Here is a 23,274-nt window from a genome sequence, read left to right as displayed (position 1 = left end):
TGCACAAACGTATTTAAGAACAATACCTTTCTCCTTGTAACCTTCCTTTTGGTGGGTTAAGCAAGTCAATGCTTCAACCGTTTTCGGTAAGGGTGGGCTTTCTGTTCTGTTTATTCATCTTAATAGCACTTTTTTTTCCCTCAGTTATTCACTTTTCACAGTGTGGTCTCACAGTTCTTGAAACAGTTGATAAGAGTGTTTCAAGTATGTTTCAAGAGTGCTGCAAATGTGGTTTTATTGGTGCCTTGTTCAGTAACACTAGTACTTCCCTACTTCTGAAGTGAAATACCGTATCTGATAAGACCAGGAATCACATGAGCTTTCTCCATGGTTGCATTGCATTGTTAGTGCGGAAATCCCTGCGTCTTTCGTGCACCTTTGCTTCCAGCTGATGAGTCCTTAGGGCTGTTTTATTGGGTTTTGTTTGTTTAGTAGTCCTAAATGTGCTATTCTTCACGTAATAGTACTCCTAAGTTCAGGTCACTCAGTTCAGCTCACTATTCCAGTGTGATTACTGGGAATTGCAGTTCTTTTGGCTTGATGCTTCTTACAAGCTGAATAGATCAAAACCAGCTTTTTTGGGAAGGATGCTAACAATCATATTAGGTGGGTTAATTTCTGAAGTTGGGCTTCCAGGCATATCTCTAATTTCCTCTTTCAGGAGTTTTCTATTAAAAGAAGGAATCTACTAACGTTTCCATTGAGACAGCCCTTCTTGTAATGTCTGGTAATCTCTTTCAGTGATCTCCTGTAGATGTGGCATGAGATACTTCCCTTAAATCCAGGCAAACTAGGTCCATTGCACTCTCCTTGCCTAGGAATGTCTATGAAACAGTCTGACAAGTTAGTTGCTGCCAAAGCTGTGCTCAGTATTGTGTCTTTTATCCTTCTATGCACCAGTACGCTTACGGCTTGGACAGCACTGAAGAAGGAGCCAGCCTTAATCTGGCAGCAATGGTGAAGTGCTCTTGGTAACTGTGAAGTCCTATCTAGAAATGCTGGAAGAGGTAGCCGGTGTGAATCATTCAGAAAGCAATCAGAGAAGTTCACATTGTACCTTTTTGCACAAAAGTGTAGCTACAACCTCTGGGTCAGGATATTGTAAAGCAGCAAATTCCTGGACTCCGGAGGAATGTATCAGAAATATCACCCACCTGTTCACCATGCTCCCTGCACTTCCCTCTAGGTATCTTCCTGATGCCTTTTAGCCCTTGGAATGGTAAATGGATTGGCCTTCCGTTTTTACAAGAGCAGAGAGCAGAAGAGCAGCTGCACTGGATCAGAGTTACCTTCTGTGGTGAATAGCTATGGGCAGGTGCACAGGGAGGAGTAAGAATAGGGTAAATGTACACAAAATCTCCTTTCTCCTTTCCCTTTTTCTTCCCTTTGAGCACACTCTAGCTCTTTGCAACTCAGGGGCTCCCTGAGCCAGAAATACTTTCTCTATGTTTTGATGAAGTTCTTTTAGAAGGAATTTAAAAATGAAATGGCTGAGCTATCAAAAATACTGTGTGCATTTCTATGCCAGCCTTCAGAATAGTAGCAGATAATGTTACTTATACTTTGAAGGGCTAAATGCTCTGGGGGGTTGCTGGCTGTGATCAGAAAAATTATTGAACTAACATCTTAAAGCAGAGTTTACAAAAGATCGAGACATTTTGACATTCAGCCCTGCCTCTGCGAAAGAAAAGCATGTTTGGCTAATCAGGGCTCTCTGGGCCATTCTGAAGAGAAGTGTATAACAAAAACCAGTTAATTAACCTGGATTGCCAAAAGCTTTTGCCAAAAGTTGCAACTAAAGGCTGTTAAGGAGCCAGCTGGCTGTGAAGCAAGAGGAAAGACTGCAGTTGTGGACTTTGACACTGTCGCTTTTCTGCTTCACTTTGCCAAAGGCAAAATAGAATAAATAGCTAGGTTTGTGCTCAGAGTTGCCTGGAGAGGTTGTTTGTGATATTTATAAGTGCTCTGGTTACCCTCACTATTTGATTTTAGATATTTAGGCATTTAGAAGGCTACTATGGTTAGTTAGGAATGCAGAAGTGCTTGTGAAAGGGGAAGGATTTGAAGGTATGGAAGGGAGAGAAGCTGTGTCTGAGAAGCTGTGGGGCCACAGCATGTAATGGAGCTCAGCTCCTCTCCTGTTTGTTTCTGGGACAATGACAGAGGATTGTCCTCTGTAACAAAAAAAAATAATTCTCACTGACCGTTTTGTGTTGCTGTGTGTTGAGGAGAGCCTGGAGGACATTTTTCAAAACCTCATCTTCCTCTGTGAATCAGTCCAGCACCGAAATGGCTGGGCATGAGCTGGGCAGTAAGAATGGCTGTCCCAGTGTCAGGAATTAGGAAGAGAAAGTGAGTTTTCTAAAAACCAGAGCTGGACTTTATGAAAGAAATCGATGCAGCAAAAACTTTTATTAGCTATAAAGTCAAGAACCAGAAATAGGTTGCTTTGTAGTAAGAACAAGCTAAAGATTCATCTAGGTATGACTTCAAATTAAGCAAATATTTTGCCCGTGCTTTTAGTTTTGCTTGTGTTAGATTGTAGGAGTGAAGCCAGGATGACTAATGGAAACACAGATGGAAGTAGGAAATATTTTCATTAATGATCTAGGCAAAAAATGTAGGAATTTACTTATCATTTTTGCTGTTGATGAAGTAGAAAGGCTTTGTTATGAGAAGCAAAATATTGTGCAGAAAGCAGTGGATGAGCACTAAAGCAATAAGAGTGCAGTGATGTTATGAAATGGAAGGAGACAAATTCATAAATTCTTGTTTAGCCTCTCTGATAAACTAGACAATCTTCACATGGAAACAACAGATGGTACAACTCTGGCAAATACATTTATAGTCATGCAAAGCACCCATTGTGGAAAATATTAGTGACCTTAAATAAAATCCTAGTAATCCCTCAGATGAAATACAGGTGAAATGTAGTATACACCTTTGATCATCTTTGTTCAGGGAAGATGAGTTCTTGAGATTCAGGAAGGTTAAGACTGTTAAGGGGAATGGATATTCTGTCATAGTCTGATGACCATGGCTTGGTTTAACCTACACAGTAACAGCTGAAACTGGGTAAGGATTTCTTCCCCTAGTGCACACTCCTTGCCAATGTTATGGAAATAAAGCTTCTCGGAATAAAAATAATTTAATCAAAAGAACAACCAAGCGTGAATTTGGCATGTAGTCTGGAAGGTTTATTCTAAACATTGGTGGGGAAAGAGTACTCTGAGAGAGCCTCCCAGCAGGGACCGTGGGAGCAAAAAGCAAGATGGCTTTAAAATGGAGTGTAATCAGCCTGTGAAGGGGGTGGCAGGATGTGCCGATGACAGCAGCAAATGCAACCCTGCAGGAGGCATAGGATCGAGGCTGATGACCTGTTCGGATGGTTTCCAGCACATCCAATCACTTATCTCACAAATGCTGCAAGTCTAGCAAACTATAGAGCAGGCTGGGCATCAGAATAGATGACTGAGCAGTTGAAACAGCAGCGTGGCACTGTTATCGAAAGTCATGTGTTTCCCTGGGTTCTTTCAGTACAAATGCACATGCACAGTCAGCAGGAGTGTGACAATTTTCTGCTCTTGGGGCTCAGTGAGGCTTGCTGTCAGGTGTTTGTGTTAATCTTGATAGAGATGCAGTGGCCCGTTTAAAGTAACAGGTAAATATGTACAGTTTGAAGAATGGATGAATATTCATTCTTCTTAACTTTGGGAGAAGAGAGTAAACATGGTGAGAAGCTTTTGATGCTTGAAGTTCTAGATTGCATGAAATACTGTCTGGGCAGGAAGAGCAAGGGAGTTTAATTCAAGAATTGGGTCTCACCTTTCAGATTGTTTATGATCTTGGGCCCATCATGCCCAAATGTCCACATTTCTGCATTGGAATAGATTTACTCTGCAAAGTGCAGATGAGAAAACTTCATAGCTTAAAGGCCCTGCCCATCTGTGCAAAGCAACAGTTTTCTTGGAAACAAAGATGAACCTGTGAAGAAGGGAGCTCATTGCAAATGTCAGCAACTCCTCTGAGTTTCAGTTGCCTTCTCTAGTGTAGATACTACATGTACATTTAAAGAACTATTCACCAGGTGCTACTGTGTAAGCAAAGCCTCCCTCTGTTGGGGAGGAGAGAGAATGACTTCAGCTATAACAAACAGTTGTTAGATTACTTTGTCCTCTCCATAGTGATCAAACGGTCTCACAGTACTCAGGAGTCCCTGGTCAGAGATGAAGCTCAGATGTGTACCAAACAAGCACTTGGACTTACTCCTCTGTTCCCGTGCAGGTGGGTCTCAGCTGGAGGTGAAACTAGTGCTGCTTTGGAAGCATAACATGAGGATAGAGTACTTAGCTGTGACACCCTGGCCCCTGGACCCATCAAAGCGCAGCACATGGGTGGAGGTGACGATGGAAGGAAGCTATGACATCTTGCATGACATCAGTTGCACCATGAGGAAGCCTATCACCAGTCTATACCGCACTACAGTCATCCGGCGCTTCTGGAACACGTTGCAGAGGTGAGCTGGACCATCCCCAGCAGTTCTCAGTGTCCAATGTAACAAGAAATTCCTTCCTTGCATGGTGGGGCACGGGTTATACAGGTGGCCATCCCAGCCTGGGCTTACAAAGCAATGTGCTCTGAGGAAGAGGTATGACTGGTGACAAGCTTGCCATCTAGTCAAGGAAGACTTGAACTGGCCTGTGATCTGGTCTATAAGATTGCTTCATGGTGAAGATATTGCTGCCCCTGAGTCCTGGTCCTGTGATGCAAACATTAACTCTGACTGCCATCCCACGGAGCGGTGTGCAGTTGTGCTGCATGGTCACACCTAGATCTGAAAGGCCTGTGGGCTATAACCATTAGAAAATGGCCACGGGTGACCATTACTCCTTGCTATTTGGCAGATTGCTTTTGTAGCGCTTCATTCCCAACTCTGATCATCCTTTTTATATGATAGGCTGTTACACTTGAACTCCCTTAACATGCTCTTCGCAATCAGGCATTGAATCCCAGCATTGCCCTAGAAAGCGATGTTGGTGTAGATGGGCTCCCAATACATAGGGAGTGCTGTGTGTGCAGGCACTGGGCTGACTGGGGCAGCTAGGAAGAGAGCATGGGCTTTTGTGGCTAACTGCCTCTTCTCTTTCAGCATCAACCAGACAGATCAGATGTTGGTTCATCTTCAGTCCTTTGACACAGTCCCAGAACACTTCACCATTCCTGAGAGCACCAAGAACGGAGTGCCTCTCTTCTACATCCCCCCAGGCTCCACCACTCCGGTATGTTCCCTCTGTCTCCCATTTAATATGGGATAGGTTGTCCCTCCTGCCTATTCTGTCTTGCACAAGGGGATGCTGAATCCCAAGGGGCAATCAAGATCATCTATAACTTGCAGGCTTCATCTCTTGCTCTTTGTCCTGCTCAGTTCAGGTGCACTTCAGTGCCTGTGAACATCCCATCCCATACTTTTTCCTCTCTGAGACGTCACCCTATGTCTTTATTGCTGCAGCTATACCTCTAAGCCCCACAGCAAGTCTCCTAAGTGTTCTCTGAAGCTTTTTCCTATAGTGATGTGATGTGTGAGACTGATGGGGAGGCTGACACACTTATTTTTGACATGCTTTTTCAGTGAATACCTCGTATGTGTGGAGCTGCTGCTGGCAGCATTGTGCCCTGGTGATGTAGCTCAGTACCATCAGGTGAAGATATAGGATGTGCTGAATAGTTAAATAGTCTCATTGCTCTGAGCATTCATGTGGAAGGTGCAAGAGAGATACTTGTCATCTGCACAGCAGAAACTAAACAAAATACAAGCTAATAGATTCCATTGCAAAATTCAGACTCATCGAAGCTCACTGAGCAGGAGTGCTAGCATATTATCTGTTCCCTGCTAGTGGTATCTTTGGCATTCGTAGAAGATGACTAGTAAATATCAAAGCTAAGGGAGCTTTAATTTAAGAGAACTATCCCTTTAATTTTACTGCTTAAGCGCTTTACTGCTTTAGGTTTGCCTAGCAGATTTTCACTGTGTAGGGTTATGTATCCCACAGTATATCTGGAACATCCCATCTTATGGCTAACCACCACTTTATTTCTGTGTCAGCAGAGTTGCTATAGTTAGTGGAAACACAGTGTTGCCATACAGACGTGTTAGAGTTGCCCAATGCCACCCATTGCTGGTATCCTATTTGCATGAGCACTCTCAGACAAGTTATCTCAGTGTTTAATTGCTCTGCTGACATAAGCCATATATCCCCCTTTCAATCAGAAAGCACACCATTACATATGCCATCTTTTCCATGGTTGATTTACTTGATGCTAAGTAGTTAAATTCCTAATTAACTTGATATTTCAGGAACCTAATTTATTTTTGTTTACATTGTCCTGCCTGTTTCAATGTGAACACACTTAGTTATTCTGCTGAGAGGGAGCTGTCAAAAACCACGGATGTGGCCAGCCTTCTAGGCCTACACAGCTCAGCTGCTGGAGAAATTCCTCCTCTCTCTGGGTCAAACCAGCCAGTTTCTTGCTGAATACTGCCCTGTCATTTTCTCAGGTGCTATCCCTGCAGCACAGTGGATCTGACTCGAGCCATTCCCAGTTTGCCTCCTACTGGAAGCCTATCCTTTCCATGGATGCCAACTTTTGGCAGAGGTGGCTGCACATGCATCGTATAGTCCTCCTTCTGGAGCACGACACGTATGTAACTGGAAGGGCTGGGCTCACAAGCACAGTGTGGGTCAGCCTGGGAAAGCAGGGCGTCCAGTTCAGTCCAGTTGCAGAGTTGCAGCTGTCTTGCAGGTGCCTATGCTCAAGGAAAGGGCTTCACTACTGGGACCTGGTGGATGGTGAAGGCTCATTTATCTGAGAGGGACAATGGGTTGGGAGGTCATCTTTGTCAAGAGGGGACCTGTTCTCAGGAGCATGAATTGTTTCTCAAGTCCTTATTGGCTTTGGATTTCCTGATTGCAGGGAAGGTGGACCATCCAGTTGGAGCTATCCCACAAGGGTCCTTTTTGCTGCTGGAAAACATCTTCCCCAAAAGCATTGCTCTCCTGAGGCTGGTCCTAGTTGCAGAGTTATGTGAATAATAGCCATATATTGCATGGAGGGAGATAGAAATGATGCAAGGGTGTGCTCTCTGCAAGGTGGAGAGCAGGTTCCCTGTGCACTCAGGGAGTGTGGCGTTTGTCAACAGGCACAGGTAGGGTGGTATTGGCTGTTGTGTAGGGATAAAGCTAACGTACCAGTCAGGGGATGAGTTGGAATGGATGTAGGAAAGCCTCTGTGGGCTTTGGGGAAGAAGAGAAACTGTGGTTCTACAATGACTTTCTGCCACACCCTGCAGGCCTGTGCCCAAGCACCTGCATACGCCGGGCAACAATGGCCGCTACAGCACCATCCAGTGCCGCATCTCTCACTCGGCACTCACCTCCTTGCTGCGGGACTGGAGCAGCTTCGTGTTGGTGGAGGGCTACTCCTACGTCAAACTGATACATGGGTGAGTGGCTCTGAAGCGGTGCCATGTAGGGAATCAGGCATATGGCCAGACCAAAGATCCAGTTAGACCAGTACGCTGTGATGGGCCAGAAGTAGATGTCTAGAGGAGAGGATAAGAGCAAGACAAGGGGGTATGAAACCCTGTGTATTCTGAACTGCTGCCACCGTGTTCCAGTTGCAGCCCAGAGGGAGAGGGAAGGCAGCTGGGGGGTTTCTGCTTGCTAGAACTGATGTGTGTTGCTGCCAAGTTGTGTGGGCTGTTGAGCTCTGCAGAGCAGGCCTCCACTTGGTCTGACACGACAGAGCAGCAAGATCCATGCTATTTCAGCCCTCTCTTAATCCCTCCTCCCTAGCTCTGAGGATCCCACACCTTCCTCGTTTTATGTGGTGCGGATCATCTCCAAAGCTCCCTGCATGGTTCTCCGGCTGGGTTTCCCCATTGGCACACCTGCACAGGCCAGGAACAAGGTGAGAGCTAGCTGGCTGCTTCCTGGGGTAGGAGCAGAGCAAGAAGTTCTGAATGTGGAAGTGGTGGGTAGGTCACAGGCGACACTGTGGACAAATATCCTCTAATAACTAACTGCTATGTTAAGGCTTAGATGAGTGTGAATTTACTGTAACAGAAAGGGATAGTTTAGAAAAGCTTTCTGTGTTACGTCCATGGAAGATCTAAACCCAAAGACATGAAGATCGATAGAATAGCTGGTCACATGAATCTTTTTCCCACTGCTTAATTCAACTGTGGGGCTTGAAATGACTCAAAGGTTATTTAGTCTGTCCTTGTGACCAAAGCACAATCAATACTGTCTATCAGGAACAGCAGATACTTGTCTGACTCATCTGTAAAGACCTCTGTGATGGATGTACTACATGTTCCCTAGGCTATCTGCTTCAACAGGTGGTGAATTGCATATGTATGTTGTATCATTTGGGCAGGGAGGATTTAGAGTTAAAGTGTGAACAATGCCCCGCATGAGCAGTAGAGGGAGAGAAAAAAATGTTATACCCAGAAAATGTTTTAAAGAGGTGCCAGTCTGCTAGATAGACTCTTAATAACCTTTTTATACCAAAAGAAATGGGCTGCCCTTGTCAGTGAAGAAGGTGGGGTTACAGTGGGCTGTTTCTCCAGCTCTAATGGCTGAGACAAGTGTTCATAGGTGAAACAGTTAAGTATGAGACAAATGTCCTGCTGTTAAGCTGTGTGAACCTTTTGTTATAAACAAGAGGTTTATCATTAATCCTTGATCTTCTGTTTTCATGAAAGAAATCTTTGGTTTGTCTCACTTAGCTTTAGTGTTAGATTATTCTGAGGAGAAGCTGGCAAATGTGGGAAGGACCATCTCTTTCTGAGAAAATGAGCCCAGATAATGCTAAATGCTCTGGCGCTCTGGAGGATCTGCCCTTTCGTGTCTTTAAGGAATCCAGGCTTTGGGCACTGGTTGCTGGGCTGTCATGTGGGCTGGTAATGCCAAGTGACAGGTTTTATGAAGGAGTTCCCTCTGGCAGGTGTAAGTTAATACCTGTCTCATAAAGAAGGTGTGAGACAGGCACCATCCCCTGCAGCTCTGGGCACGCTCCAGATCATTGCAGGTGGAGCTGTATGTAGATCATAAATTGTATCATGCACAATCTTTTTTATTTTTTTTATTTTTTTCCCTGCTGTAGGGCTGATTAGCTACCCAGTGTAGAGAATGGCAGTAGAACTTAGCCCGTCTTGTTTAAGGAGAAGGGTTTTTTGTGTTGAGCTATTCAAATTTCCAATGTTTAAAGGAAAGAAACACCTGAGTCTGACTTTCAGAAGGCTTTTGTTGAGACTCCATATAAGGCATAACTGTAGAACTGGAGTAGGAATGGGTGTCATAAAACAGAAATTGTCTTAGGGAACAAGGCAAGGAAATTGAAAAAGTGCTCTCTTCTTATCAGAGCAGAAGCTGTTTGTGGTTTTCACAATCTTTTTACTAGTCAAAAGGTAGGGAACTCATCTACAGATAGGTAGCAGGTAGCAAGCTGGGGAAATCTGCAGGTAGCACAAAGCTATTTGGTTTTCTCTGCCCTTTCAATATATGCGCTTTGTGGACACCTAAGCGGGCATGGTGGTGGCTGGAAGCCAGTATTGGTAGCTGCAACATAGTACACCTTGGATTTGGGAACTTAAGCACCATCAGCGATTCTGTTTTATCAGTATGAAACCACGAAGGGGACCCAAGTGGCATTTTAGTGCAGAAAAGAGATCTGCTTGATGTTTGGGTTTGGGGACACTCCTTTCTTTGAAAAAGACATAATGATGGGGAAAGTTGCTGAAATAATTAGTGTTGAGGAGGGAGATGGAGAGCTGCTATTCTCTTGTTTGCCTACAATGGTAATGGAAATTAAAACAAGTTGAACAAAGATCATTAAAAGAAACCTAACCATGGAAATTTCAAAGAAAACACTGGGGAATTACGGGGATCAGATGCTGGTGTAGGTAGACCCATATTCAGAGCTGCTAAAAGCTAAAAAGAGTCACCAGGAAGTAGTTTTGAAAGTATCTTGGAAAAAATTAACCTAAAAATTAACCTAAGCTCCTGAAACCTTTTACCTTAAAGGTTTGGCATGTGAACATGATAGCGGGGGAACACATCAGCTGTGGGAACAGTCCAGCTCTGTCTTATATGTGCTAGTTTACATTTACTGTAGGCTGTTGAGGGGAGGAAGGGAGGAATGAGGGTGGGTACTCAGACTGCTTCTGTAGAGGAGCTGCCATGCAATTAATTTGTTTTTCATCAGAGTTATGGAAAGTGATTTCTTCAGCCTTGAAATTGTCTTTGGGTTTTTTTGGACCTTTCTTTTGCTTTTAAAGATATTTGTAGTTTTTAAAATGGGGACCTAAGAGCCTTGTGTCTTCTTGATCCTGGTCTTGCTAGTGACACAGAAGAAAAAAATACCTGTAACTTCTGCTCATCTGTATATTCAAGGAGTGTTCTATTCCTTTTAGTCAGGCTCTTGTTCTGGAATTTTGTTTTGAGTAGCTTTTGTCTCCAGACAAAGGTTGTCACGTTTACCTTTTGCTTTTGCCGTGACAGATAGTGGAGGAGTTACGGGACCGAATCCTGCAGCTGCGCTTTCCCCACAGGGTCCAGAGCAAGGAGGCAACTCCAAAAGCAAAGAGGAAAATGTTTGGCAGTAGTTCTCCCTCCAAGTCTCCACCTGTGGCTGGGGCCCAGTCAGCCCTCTCAGATAGACCCTGCCTCGTTGTGCTGCACAAACCATTGGAGAAGCTACTCATCAGGTAGTGGTGGAGATCCAGGCCATCAGCACAGCCCCCTTGCCCTGGGAAGTGGGAGAGAGGAGGGTGTGTGAGATGGTGCCGCTAGTTGCGGGATGAGAGTGCTGTGAAGCTGGTCCTTGTTGGGGTGGGTTTGGGTTGTGTGGCTGGGAATGGCAGCTGTAGCCTGGGAGGGCTGTGACTTGCAGCAAGGGGGCTGTGTTGGACAGGCAGATTTGATGATGCAGAAGTAAATTTAGTTACTGCTTACAGAGCAGGGTCCTGTGCTGGGCTAGCCATGTTCTGCTGCTGGAGGGCTCTGTCCTGGGCCCAGAAAGCAGGCTGTGAATCCAGGCAGCTCTGGCCCTGAGCAGAACATTCTTTCCGCCTCGGCCATCCACATTTCTGCCCTCTCCTAGGTATGAGAAGCTGCCTTCTGACTATCGAGCTCCCTTCATTCTCAACCTGGAGCATCCCCCGGTGTCTGGCCCGCTCACTATGGTGGCCAATCGTACTGCCTCTTCTACCCTGGCCTCGCTGTCCCGCTATTTTTATCACCAGCGTTGGATCTGGAGTGTCCAGTCAGGGCTGGCACCAGCTGTGCCTATCACCGCTGTAGCCCAGCTCCTTTCCACGCTCACAGAGTAAGTTGCACAGCCACATGTGGGTGCTTTCTCCAGCTAGTCCTGGGGATGGAGAGAAAACAGGGTGGATCTGAGGCCTTATTATAGGTAACAGTTGAAGCTGCTGTGCAGAGGGTTTTGGTCCTGTACACAGCTTCTAGAGCTACTTGGACCAGTGCTTTACCCAGATCTGCAGCTGCAGTTGAGGAAAAGGATGGTTCTGGAAAGCATATTAGAAGGGCAAGAGTTGTTACTGTGCCTGGAGTATGCTGATCTTCACACAGGCTGTCCTGTGCAAAGTGTCACATCTCCCCATTCTCTGTTTATAGCTCCCTGTCTTGGGAAGGAAGGTGTTATGGGGTGAAGGGTACAGTTATTCTTGTATTTAAGGCTTGCAGCATGGATAAAGAAGTCCCCCATGTCTGACTGCCTCTCTGTTGCCAGGGTTCGTCTGTCAGAGGGTTTCCACTTTGCATCCAGTGGGGATGGAATTATCAACATGGTGCTGGAGCTGCCTATACAGGTGAGGCTGGGTGCTGCAGTGTGGACACAATTCTTCATGGCTTCTTCTGAGGTGGATTCAGCTTCCTGTGATGGGATTTTCCCGTCCCTTTCTAGCACACACCCTTGACATGTACAGGGAGACCTGTCTTCTCGCCTGAAGTAAAGCAGCTTGTGGATTGGGCATTTTCCTGTCTTCATCTGCAGTTAGAGAGCTGCTTTGCTGGTAGGGACATGCTGTGCTGGAGGAGTTCCTAGGGCTGGGACAGGCTCCCTCTTTCCACTGCTGCTAGTGGAGCTGGGTGATGGGGCTGTGTTGTGTAGGGGAGCACTGGGTAGGTGTGGGCTGGTGCTGCTGGCCAGGCTCACACAGTGTCTCCCCTCCAGATTGACGGGTCAAGTGAGAGCAGCAGTGGCAGGGAGAAGCACACCTGTGTCGTCCAATACATCCTCTTCCCGCCCCACTCCACCTCCACCAAGGACAGGTGAGGCTGTTGCCCTGCTCCCAAGGAGGGCTAGCAGCGGAGTCATGGCTCCAGACTTGCCCTTTGCGGGCAGCGTGGGAAGGAGGGAGTCCTCCATCATCTAGTACAGACAACTAGCTGTCATGGATTGGCCACCAGTTAGCTGGGGCGTTGCCTGCAAACCTAGGGTTTGTGTGGCTGCTCTCACAGCTCTGAGAGAACCTGCAGTGGACTGCTGGCTCTGTGCCGTCTCGCAGGATTTGCCTTGTGTCTTTCCTGCAGCTTTTCCACAGATGATGACAATGATACAGAGGTAGAGGCCATTGAGGTGGACACAGAACTGAACCTGGTCACTGAGTGCTGGGTAGAGCCACAGAGCGGCTATGTCCACAGTACTTCTGAGAATTGGAAGCACCTCCGTGGCTTGCCCTACCAGAAAATACCTAAAGCGGTGAGTACCTGAAGGGGCAGGGACATGGGTTCTTTTGTAGAGGGAGAAGGGTTTATTGCAAGTGCACCGCAACACTGCAGGTAAATTGTTGAGGGCTAGAACAGATGGGAATGCTGGTAACAAGAGCCTGAGATTTCTAAAAGAGGAACTGGGCTACTGGATGGAAAAGGTTTCTGGATTGCAAGGCAGTGGATGCAATGCTGGGCTGGGCTAGGTGGGAAAGTAGAAGTTACTTTGTCAAGAGCCATTCCACTGCAGGGGAGCAAGCTGGACCAGAGCAGGGATTGCAGGCAGTACTGCCAATGCACCTCCTGAACAAGGCAAAAAGAGGCTAAAGGGCTTGTGGAGAAGGAGGGAGCAATGAGTAAGAATGGGGAAAGTCAGGGGACAGGATTATGGGTGTTTCCTCTCCTTGCTTTTAGACTGTTTTCTCCTGCATTTGGGGGTAATAATTCTGCAGCACACAGCTGAGCCTTGACTGCTTATTGCAGCTCTATCCCCGGGACCTTGCGTGCATTGCCACCATGCTGACCTTCGAGTACATCAGCCAGTTGTGCCAGAACAAGGAGTGGGTCTGCCCTCCTTCAGACACCAAAGCTACTGAAGGTGAGTCCAGCATGTATGTCCTAAGAGGTTTGAACAAGCAAGAGGCAGGTAGGCCCTGAATGTCTCAGACGCATTAGGTTTCTGGAAGGTGGAACAGGTATTTTGACAATGACTTTCTAGACTTTGATGGATGTGGGTCACTTTGTTGTACTTGCACTAAGCTGCCAGAGAAATGGCTTTATCTTGGGATGGCCAAAAAAGCATTGGGGCTTTCTGCCCAGGCTGGAGAGGTGACTAGGTGACCCTGCTTGAGCAGGGCGGTTGGACCATATGACCTGCAGAGGTCCTTTCCAGCCTCAACCATTCTGTAATTCCGTGAGAGGGGCTGACTTCTGTAACAGATGCAAGATGAGCTCACCTATACAGTGATGGGCAGAGTATGCCTGGGCAGATGGTTGTACTGAAGCTTCCAGAGCAGTTTGTGGGATGCTTGCTTTCTGGTGGTCCTGTTCATCTCTGGACCCCCTGTGAATGCTTCATTAGCCCACAAAGATAGGGAAGAGGATCTTAGCAGGTCTGGTCTGTTTTCTTCCTTCAGGACAGGATTGTGTATCTGATCTGACATGATTAACATAGTTCACTGAGAGCTCCAGGAGTACGTGGGGGGTTCGCCTTTGTCAGACAATCTGTTCCAGAACCTCACTGTTTTTGCTTTCTTGTCATTAGTTCACCTTATCCTAGATCTTTTGTTTGCCTGCCTTGTGGTGAGTAACACAGCAGATACTGGGTGGGCTTGAGGGAGCCAGAATCATTCAAAGGCTGGGGACAGGACCTGAGGGGAACCCTGTTGCATCATATCACTGGCCCTGTGGGAGGGGGAGAGGGCCAGGAAAGCTCAGGGCCTGGAGGGCAGAGGCTCCTTCCTGAAGAAGAGGACAGGAAACACCTGCAGAGATGTGCAGAGCCTGCCAGATGGAAGATCTCTTCCAAGAGCAGGGGGTCCTTGTCCCTGACTATGCTGGTAGTTCAGGCTGCCTCTGGCTCCTAGTGTGGTCATTGCTCTCGAGCAGTGTTATCTGCGACACTGATGTTCAGTTTTTGTCCCCTGGCAGCTCTGGGCCTGAGCTGTGTAAGGCCTTGTGGTGATTCACCATCCTTCCTTGTATGAAGATGGCAATAAGCTCAGGGGACTCTTACATCGAGGTACCTCTCTGTAGGTAGCTCACAACCTGCTGCAGCCTCCAGCAGGCTTTGCCCTTTCCCTACATTTATGCTTTGTATCCCTCTGCCCTCCTAAGCAGAGGGAGTTGGGGCAGTGTTGGTGTGTACCTTGACTTGTGCTATCTGCACTGCATGCAGGGCTGGCACCATGCATATGGGGGTGGCCTGGGAGTCAAGCCTATGTGGTGCCCACAGGCATGTTACATTTCCAATTCTTGTTGCAGATCCAGATATGGGGGCTGGTTTTCAAGTACATGAGATCCCATTCCAATTCAACCTCATGAAGCTGTTGCCCAGGTGCCAGCAGGTTGAAATGTTCTTCCTAATGCTGACAAAAGGTAGGTATGTCTTCACCACCTGCCTCCTCTTGTCCTCCCTCCATGGCTATGGGCACCCTGCTCTGTGTGCTTGTCTCCTGGGCAGTAGGCATATGAAAGCTGCCATGCCTCTTTCAGTAGCTCAGTGCTGTTCTTCCCATCTCTGCAGCCCCAGGGCTGTCCAGGTATATTGCTGTTTTTCTTGGGGTGATAGTTTTGGAAGAGTTGCTTTTTGAAAACATTAAACCCAGACTGTTGCTCTGTGGTGGTGGTCTTTTGTCTTTAGCCCCAAACATCTCCAGAACAGTTACAGTAGCAGTGAGTCAGTGCAGGGTAGCTAATGATGCTGGAACTCCAGGGCTTCCTCAACACCCTCCAAGTCAGCCTTGCAGAGGTGCTGGGAGAAACTCCTGGCTGTGTGTTAGTGTCACTTTGCAAAAGGCTGTCTCCTGGGGGCCTGGGCAGGTGTTGGCTGTGGAGATGCTGTCTCTGAAGCTGCCATGGTTCTGTTTTGGAGCAGAGAATGAGGAGGTGACCAAGGACTCTTCGTTTGTGCCCAATGAAATGCTACTAAACCTCTTCCATGGCTGCCTGCAGCATGACCTCAGTGATCGGGAGATCCCCATGGCTGATGCTGATCATGTGGCTTTCATGGAGCAGGTTCTGCAACGGGATCGTGATGGCCATCAACCCCCCTTCACACTCCCAGTGATCAGAGGTAAGGGCCAGGAGTGTGGCAGCAGTGATACCGGGAGCTGGGGTGTTTCAGGAGCCTTGCTTTCAAGTGTCTTCCTCAGCTGGTGTTTCTCAGATTGGTTTCTCTGTTCCATTTCAGAAGAAACTCTGAAAGCCTCTGGGACCCTGGAGCAGCAGGATGCTTCTGCGTCCTATCACCTTGTTGGCAGCAATGGCACCAGGGACATGACTGGCTCCACGAGTACTCTGCAGGTACTGCTACGCTGCTGTCCTCCTCCTGAGCCCCCTCTGAAGGCAAGGCAGCAGCTGTTGAAGAGCAGGAGAGTCAGCAGAAGGGTTGAGAACAGATTGAAAGGCTGGTGTTTTCCCCATGTTTGGCAGCAGTTTAAGCTGTGGCCTGTGGCTGAAGTCAATCAGGAATCTGGTAGACGTGTGGATAGTTGCACACACCGTGCGCCTAGCCTGTTACAGCAGCATTGATGCTGTGCCACAGATTGCTCAGAAACCATGGGCAGTCCCTGCCTGGAGGTCAGAACTGACCCCAGCAAAACTGGCAAAGCATCTCCTGACTGTGTGCGCTGTGTTTCCTGGAGCCATGCTGCTCTGAGAATGATGCAGGGGGTGGCCAGGGTGGTTTCAGCACTATACGGACCAGCAGTCATGGAGGAACTTGCTCTGTGTGCTTACTACCTGCCTCAAGGTAGGCCTATGCTATGGCTTATCCAGTTTCTTTTGCTCTTTCATCAGAGCGTCGGCAACACAGAGCTACCCGAGGATGACGTGACCCTGAGTGATACAACAGGGCCCTTTCCCCCACAGTGGCGATGTTATGCCAAGCTGGTCAACCCGCAGCATGTGTTTCTGACCTTCCTGCCAGCCACCTTCTCAGGTGAGGCCACCTGTTGTGGGGAGAGAGAGGAGGTAGCAGTCCCAAGCGCCTCCTCGGGAAAATAGCAAAATCAGAATCAGCTCTTCTAGAGAATATTGAACAGCAGAGCCTAGTACTCTGTGGAGTTGCTCACACACACAAAGAGGTAGCAGGGACATCTGCCCTCTTAGGAATGTAGATGGAGGGGTTAAACTCTTCTCACTGGGCAGAGGGTGATTTTGTTTTGTTTTCTTCCAGATGTACAGAAGCTGATGGCTTGCGGGTTGGACAAACCTCCAAAAGATGAGAGTCAGTCTGGAGAGGATACCCTGGGACCTGTCTGTGCAGAACGAGTCAGGGCTGAGGCTGAAGAAGAGGATGCTGCAGTGCCATTACCTACTCTCAGCATAACCCCAGCCCATGGTACTGCCCTCAGGACAGCACCTTGCTAAAGTATTAGTATTAGTATCCTTGCTATTCCCGAGCACACTGTTGGGCAGATTGAGGTAGGAGGAATAACAAGCTGCTTCAGCCTGTCAGCTCCTGCCTGGCAGTCAGCAGCGTAGAGTCAGGACAAGGGGCACAGTGAAGCCTCAGCCAGCTTTCACGATGTTCATGGTGGGTGAGGGAGTGTAATGTGAGCTGAGTGCCCATGGCCCTTGCAAGGCTGGCTCCCTGTGGGCCAAGGAGGTTGCAGGCAGATAGAAGCTACTGTTAATGGCAGTACTGGGCTGCACTGGAAAGTCAGCAACTCTCCTGTCATGATCCAGACTGGCACTAACCAGCAGCACATTGTCTTAGGGAGAAGGGCACCAGTCTAGGTATATGGGATTTGATTGCACAGCCCCTGGTTCAGTCAGCCAGGCGTGCAATGAGGATGGAGTGTTGTGCTGCTGCAGAAGGTGCTGCCCAAGAAGGGGATCGGTGTGGCCAAAGCACTGGGCTGAGTGGTTGGGTGCTGGGTGAGGTGAATGGCCCCTGAGGTTTGAGGGGTGAGAAGCTTGTAAAACCAATACCTACCTGTGGGTGCTGCTGTGAGGGCTACAACTTCTGAGACCAGGAACAAGAACCCCATCGAAAGCCTTTATCTCAGGATTGTTTCCTTTGCAGAAGTGAGCCGTGACCCTGGAGAACAGGGTGGCCCCTCGCGGAGAGATGTACATATCTCCTTCTGTCGCCAGAACTCGCAGTCGGAGCTAGGGGAGTGTCGCCGATTTCGCTGCCCCATTTACATCTACAGCTGCTCTTTGGAGCTGTTACGAGAGCAGCTTGTCAGTCCACGGGCACAGCGTCCTCCACGGGACATCTTTTTCAGGTAATACCAACCATACTTGATTCCTAGACAGGAAACAGAGGTGCTTCCTTGATAAGAGGCTGGCTCTAGCCCTGCCTTATTCTCTTGGCTTGGCTTCTCTGCCTTACAGCAGCCACGGCCTGTGCATGCCCTAGGGCCCTGCTTTACTGGCACCAGAGCTGGTTATAGTCTAAAACGTGCTTCGCTGGTGCTGAAGGCAGTGGCTCCTCTTTTCCAGGTCCCAGTCTTTGGAACGTCCTCCTACTGCTGCTTGGCTAGACCACAAGCATAAGGAGTTGGTGAGTTACTGCACACTGCTGCAGGAGCATTCCCACCAGTGCTATGTGAAAGGTGAGGAGTGTTGTGATGGGAGCTGAGACAGGGTTGGGGTTGGGTCTGGGCCCTGGATCTTCTTTCAAGCAAGCAGTGTCTCATTTTTCTTGTGATCTTACACTGAGCAAAGAGAAGAGCTGTGGGACCAATCTCCCAGCAGAAGGGATTTAAGGATGCCTCTGTGCATTCCCTTTGGGCCTTGCATAGGCTGTTCCTGGACCTGTGCAGTGCTATAGAGGAGGGTCCCTTCTTTGACTTTTAACTCTCACCTTCAGGGTGACAGATCCCTAGGCCACTCTGGCATGATACAAGCCCAGGCTAACGTGTAGCATTAGGCATCCTGGCTGCGTCTTGTCTCCCAGCACCTGTGCTGACTGCAGCTTTGTGTTGGGTCTTGGTGAAAACCTGTATGTGGCTATTGCCAGACTCCCATGGCTTTGCATTCTTGCGGTGGGGCGCTCAAGCACTGTGTTTGATCTGTAGGGCTGTTCAAGAGCCTTCAGCAGTCACACAGCATCAGCTCCCAGGACCTACTTACAGCCATGGACTACTGTGAGGAGCTGCTCCAGGAGATTGATATCACCAACTTCCTGCTGACGGTGTGCAGCCATGTCCGCTCATTCCGAGAGAGCCACCAACATTTCCGTATGCACTCCAAGACAGCCAGCTTCCAAGTGGGCAGCATAGAGCAAGAAGAGGAGCAGAGCTCTAGGGAACGTGGTGTCTTGGTCTCTGAGTCAAGGTAGGGGCCCACCTTGGTCTTGCTTCTGTTCTTAGCATTGGGCCAGGACAGATCTTTCTTCAAATGTCTTCCATTGCCTCCTAGAAGGAATGTTTTAGGGCAGAGTCTAACAGAGCACATGTAAGGACACATATTTCCAGAGGGATACCCACCTGGCATGGTGTCCACCAGGACCTTCTCTTTATTTATAATCCCTGGTGACATCCATTCTTTTGCTTTCTCTTGTAGTCTTAGCTCATTACTGTCCCATCTGGCCTGAGCTGGAGGGCAGTTTGTCTGTAGATAACTCTCAAACTTCTTGTTTCTGGAGAAATGATACATCTCCCACTGCTTGACTCATTTGAGTTTGCTGTTGACTCTGGTGAAAATGACAGGTTTGTATTCTTTTTCTAATGAATAAAGTGTTTGGGATTTTTTTTTTTTTCAATTAAAACACTGGAAAAACATTCCCAAGAGAAATATCAAGGCAGAACTGGAATATGCTTGACCTTGAACTTCTGTCCTGCTATTCCTTAGGGTATCTCTGAGGTTTGTATTGCCTCTGGAAGCTTAAGGAGGGGAAAAAGTACTCTACTGTGCCGTAGTGCCTATTGAAGAAACACCCTCTTTAGGTCCTTTGTCCTCTGCTTGCACTTGACTATCCTCCATTCCTTTATGTGAATTCACTAGCATTTGTTGGGAATCCCCAGGCCTATTTCTTCTTGTACTGAAAGTCATTGAGAAGAGGCTGAGGTTTTGACAAACGTTCAAGTGTTTGGAAAGTCAGATGATGTCTTCTTCAAGTGCTACTTTCCCAGAGAAAAACCGTGGAAACATTTTTTTTTTTGTTGTTTGTAAGATATTTTGTGTCACCTGTCCCAAAGCAGACTGTATAAATGTTACTGAAGGATGTACAGCTTGTGACACATTGCACCCAGATCTGCCATCTGCATTGCTAATTTGAATACCTGGGGAGTACTTTGACCAAGTGACATCTCACTCCCCAGGTTGCTTTTTCTGAGTTATAGGAACTGATTCTGCCATGGAGCTGCTGAGTGAGCATGGGCCTGAGCTTTGCGCTCTGCTCTGTGCTGCCAAGATGCTAGGGGTGTTGGCATGGTGATATTTGCTGTGAAGTGCCCTGGATTGTTCCAGGCCTATCCCTGTACTCAGACACGTATCTCTGTTTCTCAGGGAGGGTGTGTAGTGTGGTGTAGAGCACCTGGCCATAGGACTGGCGTGGTTAAACTGCCTCTGCCCTGGCTTCAGACAGTCTGAGCACTTATCTGGGTGGCCCGAGGGTTTCTGGGGCTGTGTAAGTTACATCATGTTTACACAGATGAGGTGTGGGGAGCTGTGAGGTGCGATGCATGCAGGGTAGATAATACAACTATTCCTGTTTCTTGATTTGCCTGTCTGACCTGTCCGCAATCCTGTCAGTGCGGAAATGGAAGACTACAGCGAGCAGGACTCCCATAACATTGCTAGTCCCACAGAGGAGCCAAAGAGTATGGGGACCAGCTGCTGCTCAGAGTTTCCCCTCTCGCTGCTGGAAACTGGACAGCCCTGCCAGGCACACCCTGACTTACATAAAATTATCCAGGTGAGAACCATAGGAACTTGGCTTGGCTCCTGCAGGAGGGTAGAGTGGAATGTCTGCTTCACGTTTGTGATTTCTCTTTTAGGAAAAGTTCCTGGAAATTGGGAGTTTGCATTTCAAGCCAGTACCATCAAATCCTCACTATTTCTTCTATTGCCCACCATCAGCCAAGAAAGAGGTAGGCATGGTGCTGCCCTAGCAGGTACCTAGTCCTTGTGGAGGGAAGTAGCTTTGTCAGATCTGAATTTGGGGATGGCAGACCCATGGATAGACTGAGCCCCTGGGGGAGGCCATCAACAGCCTGCTTCACTGCCTGGCATGGTTCTATTATCTGCCTTTCCTTTCTCCACCTCAGGAAGAGGCAAGTCGGGATCAGGCAGACAGGAAAGGCAGTGAGGACATGGAGGGATCAGAGGCAGAACTGGCAGCTGAAGAAGGTAACGTTTGCTTCCTCTGTCCTGGAGAAGAAAGTGTCTGTAGTCTCACTTCAGTGATGCCTTTCAGAGCTTGACTGTATCTGGTGGGGTCTCTGGGGACGTTGGCCTGGTTTGCTAACAGGGAACCTGTGTCAACAGGAACTGTGTCTGGGTGCTGCATTGCCACAGAGAGTGACCCAGAGCTGGAGGTGGAGTACCGTGAGAAGCTGGAACATGAGTTCCCAGATACAGATTCCCTCTCAGACTCCAACACAGTGAACCAGGATGATGACTCCTTCAGTGTGCTGGGAGGGGACTCACTCAATGAACAAGAGTTCCTGGAGCAGGAGATGCCCCCACTCTTTGTACACCTCACCTGCTCAGTGAAGCTGCGTAGCCAGCACAGCTCCATGCCTGTGCAGTCCCTGCCAACTTGTCTAGGTAAGAGCAAGCCTTGCTGTGGGGTTGAAGGGCAGTAGGGCTTCTGCAGGTCCCTGCTGGGTGAGCAGCCCCCTGGAACAAATGTGCTGTGTCCTAAACAGTAGTCCCTTTGGACCAGTGCTTCCCGTACAGAGCCCCCAGGGTCTCCCAGCATCAGACAAGGGCTTTTTCACCAGGTCTCCCACTTGCTGTGGGATTGGTCCTGGAAGGTTGAAAGGATCATGGAGGACGGTGGCCTTCTTGAGCCTATCCAGGTGTGTGGGACAGCCACCTCCTGCAGTCTCTGTACTTGCCACCAGGCTGTGTCTGTGTGTAAGCAGAGCTGTTTGTTGCTTGATTCCCTTAGTCTGTGATCTCTCCTCAGGGGAAGTTCTGGGCTGCCTGGAAAGCTGCCAGGACTTGAACACTATTGACTTGGGGGACCTCTGTGTGACCCTGGACATCTTTGTGCTGACATTGCCCCTGGAGGTGGAAGTTGTGAATGCAGACATTCTCCACAACAGGTAGATGGAAAGAGGCCCAGTCACTCACCCTCTGCCTGCCCATCCCAGCTAGCCAGTCTCAGCTCCTCTCCACGTGCTGAGGCTCAGGATTCTCTCACAGAGCCTCCCACAGCCCTAAGGAAGCTAAGATTTTTCCAAGATGGGCTCACCTTCTCTAGAGATTCATTTTTGCTCTCTGGAGCCTGTGTCTGTTTATCCTCTCTGGCTCAAAAGCTGATTCTCAGCCTGCTCTCTCTCCTGTGGCAGATGCACCTCAGAGAGCAGCGTGTCCTTCACACGCTCTCCAGGGCAACCATCCTCTTTTCGCTCGGATGAGGATATCATGCACAACCTGGAACGGCTCCCGTCCACAGGAGATGAGAGGTACGGCACTGCAGGTGTTGCAAGCCCCTCATGGGCTCCTTTTGCTGCCAAGGGTCTGCACTGTGGTGGCTGCATGAATGAGAATGACTGGCTGATTATTCTTCTCACTCCTAGACACCCTGCTCTTTCCAACCTCCCCGGAGTGCACAGGCAGGCTATCGAAGCCACTATGAATGAGGTAAGCCAGCCTTGCCTACCTGTTGCTTCCAGCTGGACCAGTGTGGGCACAGCACACAACTGCTGTTCCACACTTCCTAACCTGCTCCAAGCTGCAACCTCTGTCAACTGAAGTGACTTTCAGGCCTTGCTGTATCACACAGGTCATTGGCCTTGTACTCCCCAAAAGTGTGGGATTACCCTGACAAAATTCTTACTGCAGTTGGGGTGGGACAGTCACACCTCTCTTCAAAAGACCTTTTCTTAGGTACATTCAGAAGGAGATGAGGTGATGCAGGTGATGAGAGGGGCTGCCCTCACCCTGTTGGGATTTGGATCAGAATTGGGGCAGCTGTGCAAATGCTGGTCACCTAGGTCTTGCTCTGTGTCCTTGCTCTGCTCAGATTCGCTGGCTCCTGGATGACGAGATTGTGTCTGCACTGCGCCACTCACAGGTCATCAGCACCTCCATCCTGCACCGAGTGGCCACCCACATCTATAACTCCAAGGGGCGGCCCAGCTGCCACAGTGAGGCGGTGCTGCTCCAGTTTGTCTTTGGACCTGAGCACTCTCTGGAGAAGTTCAAGGAGGTAAAGAGAAAGCCCTAAGGCAATGTCACACACTTAGCTAGCAGGATGCTTATTCTTCCGTGTGTTTCAGGAGTTCAGAAGAATGGCTCTGCCAGGCTACGTGCTCAATGCAGAAGGAAGCGACTACCACTACATCTCCATCAGCCGCATGCACTCTAGACGGGCAGCTCCAAACCCTTCGGAGACACCCTGCTTGCAGCAGCCAGCTGGAGGGGGTACCAGGACAAGCCTGGGCCAGGCAGGCCAGGAGGGGAGCAGTGAAGCAGAGGCAGAGGGCTCCGAGCTACACCATACAAGTTGTATCCTCCCAGAAGCAGCCCAGGGTCTTTGGGGGTGGCCAGAGACTGAGACGCGCATTGTGCCAGACACAGGAAACTCCATACGTGGAGGCAGCCACACACAGGATGAGGTGAGAGAGACTGAGGT

The 23,274-nt window shown here is 48.6% G+C and overlaps 1 protein-coding gene across 6 annotated transcripts in view; it reads left to right on the top strand.

Annotated features, from left to right (window-relative positions):
• SZT2 (SZT2 subunit of KICSTOR complex) overlaps positions 1-23,274 on the top strand; it is a 59,128-nt gene that overhangs the window by 8,940 nt on the left and 26,914 nt on the right. For all 6 annotated transcript variants that reach the window (XM_075097863.1, XM_075097860.1, XM_075097862.1 and 3 more), the window contains exons 10-37: positions 4,285-4,516; positions 5,150-5,279; positions 6,557-6,699; positions 7,349-7,501; positions 7,854-7,968; positions 10,563-10,768; positions 11,164-11,388; positions 11,812-11,890; positions 12,256-12,353; positions 12,615-12,783; positions 13,275-13,389; positions 14,775-14,888; positions 15,388-15,585; positions 15,703-15,815; positions 16,311-16,452; positions 16,690-16,854; positions 17,542-17,746; positions 17,964-18,076; positions 18,542-18,800; positions 20,220-20,382; positions 20,465-20,557; positions 20,735-20,816; positions 20,955-21,236; positions 21,601-21,739; positions 21,986-22,102; positions 22,217-22,280; positions 22,663-22,848; positions 22,919-23,257. In XM_075097863.1, coding sequence (XP_074953964.1) covers positions 4,285-4,516; positions 5,150-5,279; positions 6,557-6,699; positions 7,349-7,501; positions 7,854-7,968; positions 10,563-10,768; positions 11,164-11,388; positions 11,812-11,890; positions 12,256-12,353; positions 12,615-12,783; positions 13,275-13,389; positions 14,775-14,888; positions 15,388-15,585; positions 15,703-15,815; positions 16,311-16,452; positions 16,690-16,854; positions 17,542-17,746; positions 17,964-18,076; positions 18,542-18,800; positions 20,220-20,382; positions 20,465-20,557; positions 20,735-20,816; positions 20,955-21,236; positions 21,601-21,739; positions 21,986-22,102; positions 22,217-22,280; positions 22,663-22,848; positions 22,919-23,257 — 4,439 coding nt within the window. The remainder of the gene's footprint in view (positions 1-4,284; positions 4,517-5,149; positions 5,280-6,556; positions 6,700-7,348; positions 7,502-7,853; positions 7,969-10,562; positions 10,769-11,163; positions 11,389-11,811; positions 11,891-12,255; positions 12,354-12,614; positions 12,784-13,274; positions 13,390-14,774; positions 14,889-15,387; positions 15,586-15,702; positions 15,816-16,310; positions 16,453-16,689; positions 16,855-17,541; positions 17,747-17,963; positions 18,077-18,541; positions 18,801-20,219; positions 20,383-20,464; positions 20,558-20,734; positions 20,817-20,954; positions 21,237-21,600; positions 21,740-21,985; positions 22,103-22,216; positions 22,281-22,662; positions 22,849-22,918; positions 23,258-23,274) is intronic.

Source organism: Phalacrocorax aristotelis, chromosome 6, assembly GCF_949628215.1.
Source record: "Phalacrocorax aristotelis chromosome 6, bGulAri2.1, whole genome shotgun sequence".
NCBI lineage: Eukaryota > Metazoa > Chordata > Aves > Suliformes > Phalacrocoracidae > Phalacrocorax > Phalacrocorax aristotelis.
The sequence above is the reverse complement of the archived record's forward strand: the minus strand, read 5'-3'. Positions and strand labels throughout refer to the sequence as shown.